Raw genomic sequence first — 15519 nt, forward strand, 5'->3', positions numbered from 1 at the left:
GCGCGGCGCCGGGCGGCAGCAGCGGCATCATGAACATCCTGCTGGAGCTCTTCGTGGTGACCTTCAAGGTGCTGTGGGCTTTCGTGCTGGCCGCYGCCAAGTGGCTCGTGCGGCCCAAGGAGAAGAGCGTGGCGGGGCAGGTGTGCCTCATCACGGGCGCGGGCAGCGGCCTGGGCCGCCTCTTCGCCCTCGAGTTCGCCCGCCGCCGCGCGCTCCTCGTGCTCTGGGACATCAACACGCGCAGCAACGAGGAGACGGCGGGCATGGTGCGGCACATCTACCGGCAGCTCGACGAGGCCGCGGCCGCGCCGCGAGGTAAGCAGCACAAAGGCCTTGGCAGCCGCCGCGCGCCCGTGACGCCAGAGCAAACACGAGCGCCCGCCGCTACCTGCGGGCTCCGCTCCAGCTGCAAACTCCATTTGCCTCCCTTTCCCCCTGTCTCTTGTGTCTCCCGTGCCAGCTGGGGAGGACGGGGAGAAGGAGGCGGCGCCGCAGGGCAGCTTGCAGGTCTACACGTACACCTGCGACGTGGGCAAGCGGGAGAACGTCTACACGACGGCCGAGCGCGTGCGCAAGGAGGTCGGCGAGGTCTCCGTGCTGGTGAACAACGCCGGCGTGGTCTCCGGCCACCACCTCCTCGAGTGCCCCGACGAGCTCATCGAGAGGACCATGATGGTCAACTGCCACGCGCACTTCTGGGTAAGAAGGCGCTTGTTTGCTCGGGCGGCCGCCTGGCTTCCAGTTAATCCTGTGCCGGGGGGGAAGGCTTGCTTAACCCTCCTTGTCTTAGTGTTACGTTCGCTCCCYTCTGTTAGCGAGCTCACAGGTCTCTTGCTTTCGATATGTCGTTCTGATTAACARGAGTGATTGGCATCGAAATGATCAAAAGCTTTCTCAAAGAATTCAGAGTATAAAAATCTCGTGCCAGTTGGTGTAGCCCTCGGTATGAATTCCTCCGTAAGCGTAACCTCTGAATCTGCTTAAAGGTTGCTACTGTTAATGAATGACTTTCCCCTCCCCTCCTCCCGTAGCTGTCTCTCCAGCTTTTTCACTTTAAGATACTGTTTTAGTGATGGTTACAGTAGAGAGCTCACCCTTCSCTGAGGAAAGGCTCCAAAACCCTGCTGGAGGTGTTGCGAGAGCTGCCCTGGAGGGAAATTGTTCCCTCTGAGGGCCTGGAGAGAAGGCAGAAAACTYTCAAGAACACCAGCCAAAAACACTTTTTCAGGAATTCTGCATATTTGCCCTCGTAGCTTCCTCTCTGGGGGCTGCCCGTAGAAGTCGGAAAACACTTAATGTGGAATCTTGTTGGTGTTGTCTTTAGCTAACAGATGCTAATCAAAGAAAACGGGCTATATGATCTTACCCTCTCCATCTACCTAAATCTTACTTCCCTGTATTTTATTTTTAACCCCGGTGTAGTGGAGTTACGTAAATGGGAATGCCAAGGGAGGGCACGATGCACGCTGGGGTTAGCCTGAGCTGTCAGACTGAGCCTATTGTTAGTATTAAAACTGTTCTCTGGTCCTTCAAATAAAGTTATGAAATGYACTTGCATAACAATCAAAGGATTAAGCAATCTCAAATATACTCCCACTTAAGCCTTCTCTGGCTCTTCTTATGTTTGATAATAAAACTTTATAAAATGTTCTGTGCTCAAGACTTAAAAGGGCCTCCCAAACRTAACTTTTTAACATGAAGTTAAATGTTGTTCCATAACCCTAAAGGAGCCCCTTCAAATCTGCACCATGAGACACTTAATGGCAGAGCAGCCTCTTTTTCCAATGTATTGTAAAGCTTGCTGAGAGCGTGTGTAAACTCTGGTGCACATGAGACTGTGTTCAAAAACTTTTTTTTTTAACTTTGCAAGTAATTTTAAGGCAACTTCAAAACCTCTGAGAAGTCTTGTGTGATTTCTTTTAGCAACCCAAAGTTCTGCTTGTTCTGCTTTAACGGCCAAGCTGATGCTCTAACAGAGATATGCGCTAGTTTCAGGGACTTACTGATGTGCTATAAATGCAGAATTGACAAAGCTTCCAAGGACTCTGACATCACTCTGAATTAAAATATGGGAGGATCCTAAATTCTCCAGCTGTTCTTCCCTCGGGCGCAAATCACACATTTATAACATTGTTTCAGGGACCTTTTTAAAGCACTCTCTGTATATCCAATCTCTTACAGCAGGAAGAAACTAACTTGGAGTCTAATGATTGTTATGATGAGTTTTTCATTAAATTCCATTTGTTTTTTAAATATAACACTGTAAAGTGGCTTCAGTGAGATAATACATAGAATCTCCACAGTTCAGATTAACAGTAGCTTTTTGGAGCTTGATCTTGGCTTAAGCTTCTGAGGAGCACTGAACACCCTTTCTATGCTCATGTGTACACTTCCCACAGAGTCTGTGTCCTGCCTTGCTTTTTCTTTCTATTTATTTTCTTGCGGTAGGTAAAGCATTTCTTCCTTGTCTTCCCCTTCCTGATCTCAGAAAAGGTTGACTTGACCAAAAGTGGGTGGACTTCTATTAAAAATCAAAGTACTTAATTCATAAGATACCATCTGAATCAGCTGATTCAAAGCCAATAATTTTTTTGTGTGTGTGTAAGTCAGTACTGGCTTAAGTAGAACAATGTGTCTAGATGTGTGAAGTCTTTTACAACTAGACTTTTCTGTGTCAGCTAAACTGGTGGTCCAAAAGCAAAGCTAATACTCTAGAGCATTATGTAGACTTTTAACTATTCTTGGAGGGTGTTTCATCCAAAAGAAGCTGTAAATGGATTTTGTAAATACACAGATCTCCTGAATAACATTGCTTCAGCAGTTAGGTGTCTGTGCTTTTGTTTTGTGGTGGGTGGCTTGTCATCTTCTCTCCCTCAGCCCCCATATAACAAGGGAAGCTTTTCCTTCAAGCATTACTCATATGTAATATACTTCTATATAAATGAATAAAACGGGCCTTTAGTATCATTCCCTGGAAACCTGTGGGACAGGATTGCTGGGCTGCTCTCCGTGCAGGATGATGCAGGTGAAGTGATGGTAGCAGCTACAGGGTGAGAGCTGCCCAGCTCCAGCAGCACGTGGGGAAACAAAAGCCTGTCCCTGCCCTGCCTGTCCCCTGGGCTCCCAGCTGGGCTCTGCACCGTGTCACCGAGCGAGCGGCAGGAAAGGGAGCCCTAGCAGCGTGCCACAGCCTAAACAGATGCTTTCCATTTTGCTGACAGCCATGATTTATATAATCCTTTCTATGAGTGCTCTATATAAACATGTCACCACTGCATCATGTAGCAATTTCCACAGCATAAAACGCATCGCAGTATTAAAAACCTGTTATTTCATGCTGTGATAATTTGAATGCTTCTGATATTGAAAACACAGGGGTGAAATCCATTCCCAGCTTAAAACAAGCCTGCCCTGGCTTACTGTAGTTCACAGATACATAAAACTGCGTGGCTAGTAATGTAACATTATCCTTCCTGCCAGTCTGTCGCAAGAATAATAATTTATTTGGTTGTACTTATTATCAGCCATTGAAACTGCTCTTTTGCAGACTACTGAGGCTGTTCTTAGCCTAAGATATGTCAGGATTTGGATTTTGGAACTAAAGGCACAGTACAAGATTTGGCTGTTGAACCCTCAATTGAGACAGGAGAACTGAGTTTTTCTTACTGTAACTTGTACTTTTGCAAGAAAGTTTAATTGAGTTATCAGTATACTGATTGACATGTCATGAGATGACATAAAACTACATAATAAAATATTGCTTTGGGGTTGCTTTAAATGCTTGTATCCTCTTTTCACCTGTGACTTTGGGAAGAATATTGCTGCTTTCAGGTAGGATTAGTACCACAAAGCAGCAGCAGCAAACTCACCGTCACTGCCTTCTAGGCCTGCAGGTTGGCTGGGACTCACTGTGTGGTGGGACTGTCCAGGTGCTGCTGCCTCTGGTGGGAAGGACCCTCTGTACAAGAGAGCTGCAGGGTCCAGCCTTGAGAGAACAGTGGGATTGCCTCTGCATTTCCTTGCCATGTGGACCCTCTAAACCTTGCAACTTTCAGGCTCTTCTCTCTAGATGAGTTTTCCCTTCAACTTGCCAAAAGGGGGAAGCAAAAGCATTCAGCTGCATCTGTGGGAAGCTTCAGACACGCAGAGAAAGACCAGGGCCCAGACTGTGAGTGCAGCTCTGTTACTCAGAGCAGCCCCGTTGCATTCACCTGCAGGCTGCTCAGTCTGTGAAGCTTTGCATATGCATTTAGTTGTGCAGGTCTTCCTTGAAAACTTTCTAGGCACCTTAAAAATTAACATAGGGCAAGAGAAATATAGAATACAGGAGGAATTACGATTCAAGAAATAACTTAGAAAGTTAGGCAATATAAGTGCCCGGAAAGAAAAACAAAAATCCTGAATGCAAGATGAATGAATCAATAAAACAAACTTTTTTTTTTCTGTGTGTGTGTGTGTGTGTACAGTAATTGCTGTGAGTTTAGACTAAAGGGCTTGCTAAAGCCTTGGGAAGTGTCATACCTCTTGTTACTGTGTTATACTTTTGATCTTGAAAAGATTTGTGTTCTCTCAAGTTCTGTAATAGCTGCACTTTGGGTAGTTTAAATGTGAAAATGGCTCTTCTGATGTAAACRAGTGGGTCTACATACTCAATGCAACAAATTAGTTTCAGATCATGTATTATTACCAGCAAAATCTTGTATAGACTGTTGGCACACAAGTTTGTTATGTTTTTTGGCTTCATGTCTAGCATCTTAATACCTATGCCACTATCTAGAGGCAACAGTATTCTGTTGAGATGCCACATAAATATATCTCGTGTTTTGGACAAGTGGAGTTAGCTGCTTTAATTGATTGAGAATTCAAAATAATGTATCTCAAGTCCCGTAAGTTCAGTTGCAAAGCTTAACATTCAAGTCTTTGGAGTATTATTACTTATTTAAAAAGAACAAAGAAAAAACTTTAAGAATGAATTAACTCAAGTTTAAGCTCAACTGCATACATGCCATCTAGAAAGTGTCATCAAAACTAACACTTCTTTATAAAATGCCTCCACCTACGTGCCACCAGTGGGATAACCCTGGGCAGCACATTTTTTGGTGTAGCTTGCTGTATAGTGCATTTCCACGAATCCGCAAAAACAAAAAATGTGGATTTTATGTGCATGCTGGAGATGACTGACCTTTTTTTTTGTTCAAATAGCAGTTCTATCCATGGGTAGTGCTCTCTTTTCTACCTGTGTGATTAAATTGATGATTTTTGTTGTTGCTGTTGTTTAGGTTTGTTCTTTTGGGCTCTACTAACAAATCTGAAGGGACAACTCAAAATGTCTGGCCTACAGTGTCACAGTTAGGGTCTATCTTTTGCAATACTCAAACATACTTTGGAAATCAGTTTCCTGATTCGCTTGAAAGGTGCTTGGAACTTGGGCTCTTGGCCCATTTAATAGTGATTTGGAAAAAAAAAAAAAAAAAAACAGTGTTGACTCGTGGCTTGTTTGTTGCTGGGAGGTCAGTGCCCAGGACGATGTTGCTGCCATGTGATGAGCCAGTTACTTCCTTGTGCTACTCTGTCTGACTGAAGCTTGGAAAGTGTAGGGAAAACCAAGAATCCTTTTCAGAGGATTATGAAATCTGCTAGGGGAAGGGATTTGCCTTGAGGAGAACAAACCAAGACTGTTCCAACTACCTGAAAATGATTTGCAGCATTAGTCAACTAGCAGTGGCTTGCGATTCAAGAGCCTTCTAAAATAGGGCTGAAACTGCAGTGTAGCCTACAGAGGTAAGGAAGTTGCAGTAACTGGTTCCTCAGTCTCCTGGAGCTATTTTTAAGGGTTAGAAACCTGTCAGCAAAGCATATCCTTTCAGGATTGGTAATCTCTTCAAGTGATCAGTGTGATGATTAAATTCCTCCTTCTTAGGGAATGAGTTAGGCCAAACAAATAAGGAAAAACTTCTGTGCAGGCTTTGGTTTGATATTGTGGTGTTAGTTGTGAGGAGATGGTGGGGGCAGGAAAGCCTTGGCTGGAGCTGGAGTCTTTGCCATTTCAGTGGCAATTCAGCTTCACTGCAGCCTTTTCTTGTCCTGGGCAAGTTAGGAGAGCAAGGGGGTAACAAAGTGTGATGGAATTCAGAATTGCAAAACTTCTTATCTGTAGACAAAATCTGCCCTTGTTTTTCCAAGAAGTGTGGATTTATTAACGAGACTTTCCTCCATTATTACCTCTTTARTAACTAAGTGATTGTAGCAAGTTTTGGGAAGATGACTTCCAGAACCTGCTTGTATGTTCAAATATAGGGTAAAAATACTCCTAATTATGGTGTAGCTGAGTGTCCTGCTAACGCAAAGGCTTTTGCCATTGCCCAAGACGTGCCTTAATTGAGCTCTGAGTTAGCACCTTCTCCTTAGCTCAGTGTCATCAATTACTCCGGCTAGACAGGTTGAGGAAAGACGAATGTTGTGTTTTCTAGCACCATCCCTGCCATTTTTAGCGCTGCACTTTTTATCTCTTCTACTTTTATCTTTATCAGCTGCTAAGTATTATTCTTTCCTGATTTCTCATGCTTTGGTTTTGCTTCGGGGTTTCTTTTCGGGGGGAGGGGATGTCTTTGTTACCTCTCTGTAGCACTTGGCCTTTCTGTGGTGCTCTCTGCGAGAGCCAGAGCCTCGCGCTCGTAGTTAACCTTTCTCCCCAGCCTTTAAAGGTTTCTGGCTGTTCTGCTGGTGCTAAAATTGAGTTATTGAGACCCATCTGTCTTCTGCRAAAGATAATAAAGGTTTCTGTCCACAGAAACAGATCTAGGTGCGAGGCTCAGCTTTTCCCTGAGCTCTAAAGCGTTTTAGTCTGTAAATGGTCTTTTTAAAAGTAGCTGTGTACAAGAATAGGCATGAACGGGTACAATCATGATTTTTGGGTTGAGTTAGAAGAGCCAGTGTGACACTACTAGTGTCAYAAGTAGTGTGTGGGGGGAGTTACATCTGTGCTTAAGCTTCTGAATGACCAATTTGTTCATGTAAATAATTACACTTGTGTAATGATTTATATGGCAGCCAAATTAACACTTGACATGGGTGAGCTCTCCTGACTTCAGTGGGAGGGCCTTGCAGGGCCAGGAATGCGGGCACAGCTGTGGCGCAGAGGTGCCTGTCCTAGCGTGAGCCTTTTGAAATTCAAGTTGGTTTTGCTGCTGAATTCTGCACCCAAATGGGCCCCGAGATGGGGCGCTTCTGCCATCTGTTTGAACTTGTGTGACGGCCTCTCCAGTGCTCCCTTTGTGCCAGCAGTTGAGCACGTGCTCAGTAGAAACGTGTCTGAGGTCTTTGACTTACTGTGAAAATTCAAGGTGCTCCAAGCTGCCGGGTGGGAGCCTTCTCCTTGTGATCCTCGGGTGAGGCACTTCAGCCAACCTGCCRGGAGAGTGAAGAGGAAAACCCATCATTGCTCTTGGCCAAGTCTTTCTCAGTTTGGAGACCAGAAGTGGCTCATCCTTCTGGAGGAGGGACGGAAGAAAGCCAGGCAGTGGTGAACAGGACCTTTCTGGCCATCCAGGAGAGGCCTTTCTGGCCTTCATGGAGAGGCTCCTATGAGAATGCCAAAGCTCCAGGTAGCAGAGCAATCCCAAGTGCTTCTTATCCACAGCAAATCTGCCACTGCAGCCTGAATGCAACAAAGCAGTTTTGACACAAAACACTCTTTTAATTGTGCGTTCTATAAAAACTCTTAGCTAAAGGTAGGTCAATCTTCTCAGCACAGCAAATACCTTCGTGTAGTTGCATTAGCAGCTCTAGCCTGCCACCTTGTACCGGTACCGTGACTGTTGTTACGTGCAGTGGAAAGCAGTGATCTCTGTGGCTGTTGCAGTGTGGGTCTTCTCTGCAAGTCAGCTGTACTAATGCTGTTTGACTATGGAAAAAACGGGCTGTAGCTGCATTTCAGCTTGAGGGGAACTAGCAAGAGACAAGGAAAGGAAGGTGTTTTCTCCTGCTTTGAAAGAGAAGGTGAACTCTTTCTCTGGGAAAGTGAGTGGCTTGCTGGTGTCGGGCTATATGGCCTGTGCAAGTAAAAGCTTTAAAAGCTGAAGCTGTATTAGCCACCCTCTTGGTGGCTGTTAGCTGGAGATTTGAGTCTTTTTAGCTTTTGGCTTATGAAGTGAAAGGTTATGTGGTAAGACTTTGTCTCTTTCCCCTCGGGAGAGCACGTAGAGGTATTGCCAACCACAGTCTGTTTCTTGAAAAGCCTCCAAGCTCTATGTCTTAAAAATGTCGCTTTTCAGTGAGAGCTACTTTATAGTCAGTTGGAGTCTTCTACAGTTTAATTACTTCCTAGGCACATTTAAAGTTAAACCTCCATTCAGCTGTAATATCTTATGCCTTTTTTTCTATTATCAGTAAATTGTGTGAAAAGGGAAACTTCTAATCCTGTGCCTTTTGTCACTTGTTCAGTGTTGGCAACATTACCTTCTTTATTATAAGGTAATTAATCTAAAACAATGATTCAGTGACTAAATTTAGTAGGATGTGTAAAGTGACTCAGCTTTCTCCTGCATGCAAATACTATAAGGAGTCATGGAGCTGTGAAAGTATTGGCTTTAAGGTATCTAGAACTTGAGAGAGTCTTTTTTTTTCCTGCTTAGCCACTTCTTGAAAAGTGGGTTACATAAATCTTAAAAAATGAAGCATGACTTAATATTTTCCATAAGCGCTTCTGACAGTTTAGTTCTCTAGTAATTTTTTGGAAAGATGCAGACTAAAATATGATGTATTACAAAATATTCAGGAGGATGACTAAGCTGAAGAAAATGTCTACTAAAAAGTTGGATTGCGTTCTTATTTGTTGAACAGAATATTCTGAGCCCTTATCTAATAGCAATTGGAAAATGACTTTGCTGGGTGCCTTTCTCACTGACTCATAGCTGAATGTTTTAATTTTTGTCAGGATTATCAAATAGCCGGCAATAAATAACTGCTCTCCAAATGGTTGACATTTGCTACAAGCTCGTGCTAATGAAGGTGAGGGCCTTAATGTGTTTGTTACTCGGCTGTCAACACAGCTCTGAAATGCTACAAATCCCTTCGGGAGCCATTTGCCAGCACATAAACAAAGCAGGATCTCCAGGCACTCCAACGGGGCTGAAAGYTGCGGCTGGAAGGAGTAGCCCAGTGTTACCTTCCTGCATCACTTGACCAGCAAACTCTAATGCTGAGTTTGCTGCTTGGTATATGCAGGTTGGGACCTCATCCCTGAGCGGTCTACCCAGACAGCAATAAGAGTTTGGTGGGGGTAGCTCCAGGGATGCCAAAGGAACGTGCATCTGTGCAAGCGTGGTGCCACAAAAATGGGTCTAAGCTTCTGCTATCTGTTTGGAAAWGTGTGTTATTAAAATGAAATCTGCTTGCAAACAAAGTACTGATTAATTGAAGCCTTAAATTATACAGCCTCAATTTTGCCTGTATCACTGCAGAGTAATAGAGGAATTGGATGTSAAGTTTGATCACTCTGGTATAAGCAGATAACGGATATTTCTACATAAACTATATTAAGGTTATATTCCTGGAGCATTTAAACCTGGAAGGAAGGAGGGGAGAGGTACTGATCAATGCGTTCAAGCTGTCATGCCAGCCCCAAGCAGAGAGGAAACTTAAGGAAACAAACTGATATTTCTGTGCAGGATGGGATGATGTGAAGGATGAAGAAAGGATGGGTARGATGAGGCAGGAGACAGACTGGGCCTCCAATAGGCTTCTAACCATGTTTTCATGCATCCTATCGATCCCTCCTACCTTTAGATATGGATTCTAAATGCCAAGCTAGCAACACATACATTACAGGTGGTGCCTGTTCTGCCCTTCTGTGCTGCCCCGCTGTGCAGAGGGACTGTCCTCACCCTGCTCCTTGCTCCTGTCAAGACTGACCCTTCCATCCAGCCTTTAATTTGAAACAGTTGCAACTCAGCCACCCCAAAGTGCTGGTGAGGAGGTGGAGGCACCAAAGGGCATTTAGTGTGGGTGGGAGCATGAGATTTGGGGTTTTTTTTTTGTTTTTCTTTTTTTTGAAGATGGGAGCATCACAGTCTTGTTTGTTTTTGTGACCCTACTGAAAATGTTATTTCTGCAAGATATTGAACTAGGGGCCTTCCCCTAAAGTTCTGGTAGGACTTTAGACCAGAAAAAGAGTTGGGGCAGAACTGACACCGTGCCGAGCAGAGCAGGGTGGCTTATTTCAGGCAAGAGCCTCTATAGGGGCAACGCAGAAGAAAACTGGCAAAGGAATTGGCATCTGGTCCAGTGAGTCAAGACTTTTCTGAATTTAAAAAAACTTGCCTGTAATGGAGGGACAAAAAATGCAAGGTCTCTACTGGCTTATGAGTGGGTCAGTCTGCAAGAGGAGGAGTTTGCATTCTTGCCTCGAGAGCTGAAAGTGCGGGAGTTTTCAWAGCACATGAAATCAAAAATTAATTGCAAAAAGTGAAGAGGCCTGAGTATACCATGAGTGACTTAAGCAATGGTATATGCCATTGCATTTATATTAAGCAACTATACATCAGCAAAGCAGCACCTGCCAGCATAGCTGAAAGTGAACAGGTTGGTGTGCATGTACTCTAGTACAGACAGGAACGTGTTTAACGCAGACAAGGCACATATGAGATGCTTCTACAAAAWTAGAAAGATCTGGTCCATAGGAAGATCAGACTTGACAGGGCAGCTTTGACATCTGATGGTAGGAGTAACTTCATAAGCTTTTAAACCTAAAATCTCTTTTCTCTCAGGAGAAAAGATGATGAGATACCTTAGGAGCAAAAAGGAGACTGCATGGCAGCTGTGTACAAGCTCTAGCTTCCCCTCACTGACACAGAATTAGCAAGTGCAGCTCAGCTTGGATGCCTCAACCTCCTCGTCCCTGGAAAGCACGTGAAGTAGCRTCTCCCTAAGCAGGACAGCCACCTCCTTAAGGAGGAATTAGTCCAACAGCCTTTGGGCTGTTGGATGTCTATAAATCCCTGCCCTAGGGAAAGGAGCACTCCAGATTTGAGTGTTGTGTTGGTGGTGAAAGCAAAAACGCTCTGTGTAGAGCAACAGAGAGTCTGAATAGCATTAGCCCATGCAAAGTCTTGGGTAATGACAACTTTCCCCTCTGATTCTCAGGAAGAAAGTTTCTGAAGCAGAAATTCTATTACTTAAGTAGTGTTCTCGAGAACTTGCTTGGCATTCACAGGACTGCATGGGGATTTTTTTTTTCTTTTTTTAAACTCCACTCTTCTATTTGCACAGTTTGGGGTAAGATCACAAGAAATGGAAGATATTTAAAAAGAAAATAAAAGAAGAGGGGACAATGCAGTGACATATTGATTGTAACAGCCATGGCAGTTGCCTCGTCCTTTTCAAAGCACTTTCATATTCCACTCTCTGCAGACCACAGCCCCTTTTCACCTAAACCTTGTAATAAAATATACAAAAGACAACTTAGCCAGGCTGTATTCAGCCTCCTTAAACATGGCCTAATTACTTCTAGTAGTAAAGAATGGGAATCAATGATTAATGTTTGAGAGATAACTAGTGGTATTAGTTTCCTGTGATTTTTGAATAGCATTACTTATCTTATCTTTACTGTCTGCCCATTGTAAACATCTTTGTGGCACTGAGTTTGATCAAGGAAACTACTTAATTCAGTTTCAGTTTTCCTTGGATATTCTCAACATGAGTTTACTCAATGTAAGAGGAACTACTGCAGCGAGAGGCGTTTGCAGGAAACAATGGTGACTATGAGTACTGAAAACTGAATTTTGTGAGTAAACTTGAAATACCACAAATACCAAATAATGTGGTCGTGCAAATTTGGACTGCAACATATTTGTTCTTAAATATCTGAATAATGCCATTCACTACTACTTTAGTAGTACTTAGGTACTACTAAAACTTCACACGCTGACAAACTTCAAAATAAGACTTAACCTAGGTTTGGACATCTTTGATGCTTTCAGCTGGCTGAGTGTGCCTCTTCTCAAGCGGGAGCTTTTGTGTAGGGACCTGTCATGAGGGAGAAGAAAACTGCAATATAAATCACTGACGTGAATTGGCAAGGAAGTAAAACAAACTCAATAGCTCCTGCTTTAAAAAAAAAAAAAAAAAAAAAAAAAGGAAAAAGGTATACTTCTGTATACTTAAAATATATTTCATACAGTGTGGTGCGGGAGAGAGGATGCTTATTTCTCTTCTGTAGACAAAGTACAACTCTAACTGATGCTGTCTTTTGTTGTGACTTAATTCTTTAGGCTATGTTCTTTGTTGCCTTCACCTCTCAGCCTGGATAGACCTTATCTYTAGTTTCACCCTATCCCCAAATGTAGGCCATAGGAAGTGTCAGTGTGCACGTCTGTGGCTTTGCTTCCTTGTGACCTGTCATCATTCTAGACTTCTGCTTAAGTCCATCATGCTTTTCATGAGCTTCTAGTTGCAAGGCAACTACAGCAATATGACTGTGCAGGTATGTTAAGCATTAACTGCTGTTACAGTTGAGTATTAAAGGAATCCCYGTGACCTCAAAACAGTAGGTTTTTATGTGGAGGCCAAATAAAGCTTTGGTGGGAAACTGAAGGTTGTGACAGGCGCTAAATAACTAAGAAACTCCTTTTGCAGTGAAATATTGGGAGGTTTGGCTTTTTTTGAAGACAGGGCCTGCAGCGGGCACACTTGAGGGCAATCTTCAAATAGTTTCCTTTCATGTTTCCAATAGAGCTGTCTATGGAAGCGTGGTTTAAGGAAAGGTCACAGGCATCTCCTGATCCTTTCTGCCCCAGAAGGATCTGGGTAGACCCATAAGCAATCAAGAGAAATGCTTGGGTGTGAGTTTGTATGTGTGTATTTGACATTGTATTACTTTTAATTACTTTAATAAGACTTTTTTTTTCCCCTCATCATGGGTTACTGAGAATAGCAATTGATGATCAAAATGGTATCAATTTGCAATTATTTGTAAATATTTACTTAACTAGTGACTAACTAGTTAGAGGGCCCTGCAATTCTTGAACACAGTCAACAGAGACATSTGAACTCCTTTGAAGTCAAGGGACATGTGGTCCCTTTTCCTGGCAAAATCAACAGTAGTTGTGGACTCTGGCACCTTCTCTGGTCACTCCATTCCTGATGGCACCATGGTCTATGTGCTGTGTTCTCCCTAATGTTCAAATAGTACAGCCTTAGCACAGTTACTAATCTCATCTTAAAATAATAGTTAAATAATGCTAATATTTGAGATGCTTATACAGTGCATTCAAAAAGGATGTGGAAATAATACAGCGAAAAAAAAGCTATTGAGATGACAATACAAATGACAGGTTATTAGCTTGGTGATGATTGGAACCAAACAAAATAGCCAGGAGRGAAAATAACATCCAAACCCAGGCTTGTGACAGTATGAGATCTAAAGTGCTTGTCTTCTGAATTAAGCTGGGCTGTGTGACCATACCTGAAAACAATTTCAGTACGTTTACCAGTARGCTCAATGTGGGTGTTTCTGCCTTTCTGGCATCTCATTTTTTAACACAGACTAATGCAGTAGTACTTTTATAGCTGGCTGGGGCAAATCTACTTTGAAGCAAGCCTGCCACAGCCTGTATGCAGAGGAGTTAGAAGTCTCTTATCAGAGCTTCTTGCCTTTCTTCCCTGATATTGGGATAGAAAGAGAAACTGGGACGCATGGTAATTTTTACATTTCATTTGGAGGTAAGTGGCTGCTTCCTCCCCTGCACGGAAGTAGGAAAACCTGCAATGTGGGCTGCTGTTTTCCCTGAGGAAGAATGGGAAAGAAGGAATGCTGAATGCTTCTGTTGAGACAGAGAGGATATAACTTGAATTTTAAGCAAAACCACCCTTCATTTATCAGGTGCTGGTGATGGTAGCTATATGACCCGCAAGCACAAAAGGAGCAGGCTCTTATCTCCACTGGAGTTCCAGGCACTGCCATAGTTGCCAGATGGGTCTCATGTGACTAATCCCAAATTCTGACTCCTGAGTCTGGCTAAATGGTGTTTAACATGAAGAGAAAGCAGAGGGCATGGTGAGCAAAGCATCGCACGCCTTTATACAGCCATCCAGTTGGCTGCCGTGGCAGTCAGGAATAGCCTGTAAATAGGTGTAAACACCCATGTCTGCTGAGCAGCCTGTTAAAGATAACCACACTCCATCCCCAAGGTATGGAAAATRAGAGCCATTTCTTTGGCATAAAGGAATTCCTGTTTTCAGTAAAGCATCTCACACTATTCAAATAGTTTAAGAGGACTGTTGAGGATTGGTGGAAAGCAAGAAAGTATGAAAAGATGACTGTATTGACAAACAGACTTAAAGGACCTTATATGTTGCCTGCCTTATTTGCTTCTTTAAGAAGGCAATCCTGTAAATACGAGGTAGCACGTCCTTTCCCACATTGTGCCTCCTGCATTCAGTATTCATTGTCCTGAGCTGCGTACAGCTAATGTTGTTTTCTCTGGATGCTTGCTTTCTACTTTAAGAATAATTAATCCAAAACTTAATTTAAAAAATCACTTTCCCAAACAGTATTTCTTCATATTCTCATTTGCTGTATTTAGACTAATTTGTCTTGACATTGCAGCTGTGCTGCTCTTTGTGTTGCACAATCTTTTGAGTTCTGTTTCATTAAGAATGGAACTAAAGAATTTGGGGAAGGGGAGGGAAGAAGTGCTAGACTGTTAGAAGTTAATTTGCCGTAAACCAAAATGTTGAGAACAGATTACGAAAGCTATGAAGTGACATGTAAATGCCTGTCCAGTTTCACACTTGTTAGAAATAAGTCAGCAAAGCTGCGTGCACATGAAGTACCCATTTGGTTACGGCTGCTGGGCATAGTTCATTCTTACCAGTGTATTTAGAAGTATGAATGAAATTGCATAGAATATTAGGAATGGTTTTAAGACCCCCCAAAACTTATTTTTTTCAAGTTAGTTTTCCCCTTTTCTAGTTTCATACATTCTATCCAAAGGGAATTTTGTCCTTACTTGGCTGCTCTATCTAAACTCTTCTGCAGATTAAAAAAGTGTTTTGTTTGTACAGTGCTTTTTGTTTGGGGGAATTTGTTTAAAGCTAGTTCTGAACATGAAAAGGATGCTTAGCTGCTTTTTTCTTAATGTGCACTACTGCATATCTTTTCCTCATTCCTCACACTGATTCATTGCAGTGCAGTTTTTTTCATCTACTATGCTTTTTTCTTCATTGTTGAAAAATGTTACTTCCATCATTAATAAAAGACATAGCTCTGACTCTAAATACTTATGTGTTTTATTTAAATGTTGTCTGCTGCAGCTGACAGAGATAAAACTGAAACCTAAAGGGTCAAACCAGAAAGCAGATAGTTTAATTAAATCACCTCAGTCAGTTTGGATTATTTGGGGGACCTGGTTCATGACCTTTAATGCTTTGGATGGGCAGTATCACATTTCTTGTTTGGTATCTTCTGATTTTTTTTTTTTTTTTTTTTTTTTTTTTTTTTTTTTTTTTTTTTTTTTTTTT

The 15519-nt window shown here is 42.7% G+C and overlaps 1 protein-coding gene across 2 annotated transcripts in view; it reads left to right on the forward strand.

The window, feature by feature from the left end:
* RDH10 (retinol dehydrogenase 10) overlaps positions 1-15519 on the forward strand; it is a 25071-nt gene that overhangs the window by 938 nt on the left and 8614 nt on the right. The window contains exons 2-3 of one of the 2 annotated variants that reach the window (XM_026033852.1): positions 69-315; positions 461-699. In XM_026033852.1, coding sequence (XP_025889637.1) covers positions 264-315; positions 461-699 — 291 coding nt within the window. In that variant the 5' untranslated portion in view covers positions 69-263. Of the gene's footprint in view, positions 1-9; positions 316-460; positions 700-15519 lie in introns of those variants that run through there. The other variant, XM_026033851.1, reaches the window with a different exon arrangement.

The sequence above is a fragment of the Nothoprocta perdicaria genome, unplaced genomic scaffold (assembly GCF_003342845.1).
Source record: "Nothoprocta perdicaria isolate Ctin4 unplaced genomic scaffold, notPer1 scaffold_134, whole genome shotgun sequence".
NCBI classification, from domain to species: Eukaryota; Metazoa; Chordata; class Aves; order Tinamiformes; family Tinamidae; genus Nothoprocta; species Nothoprocta perdicaria.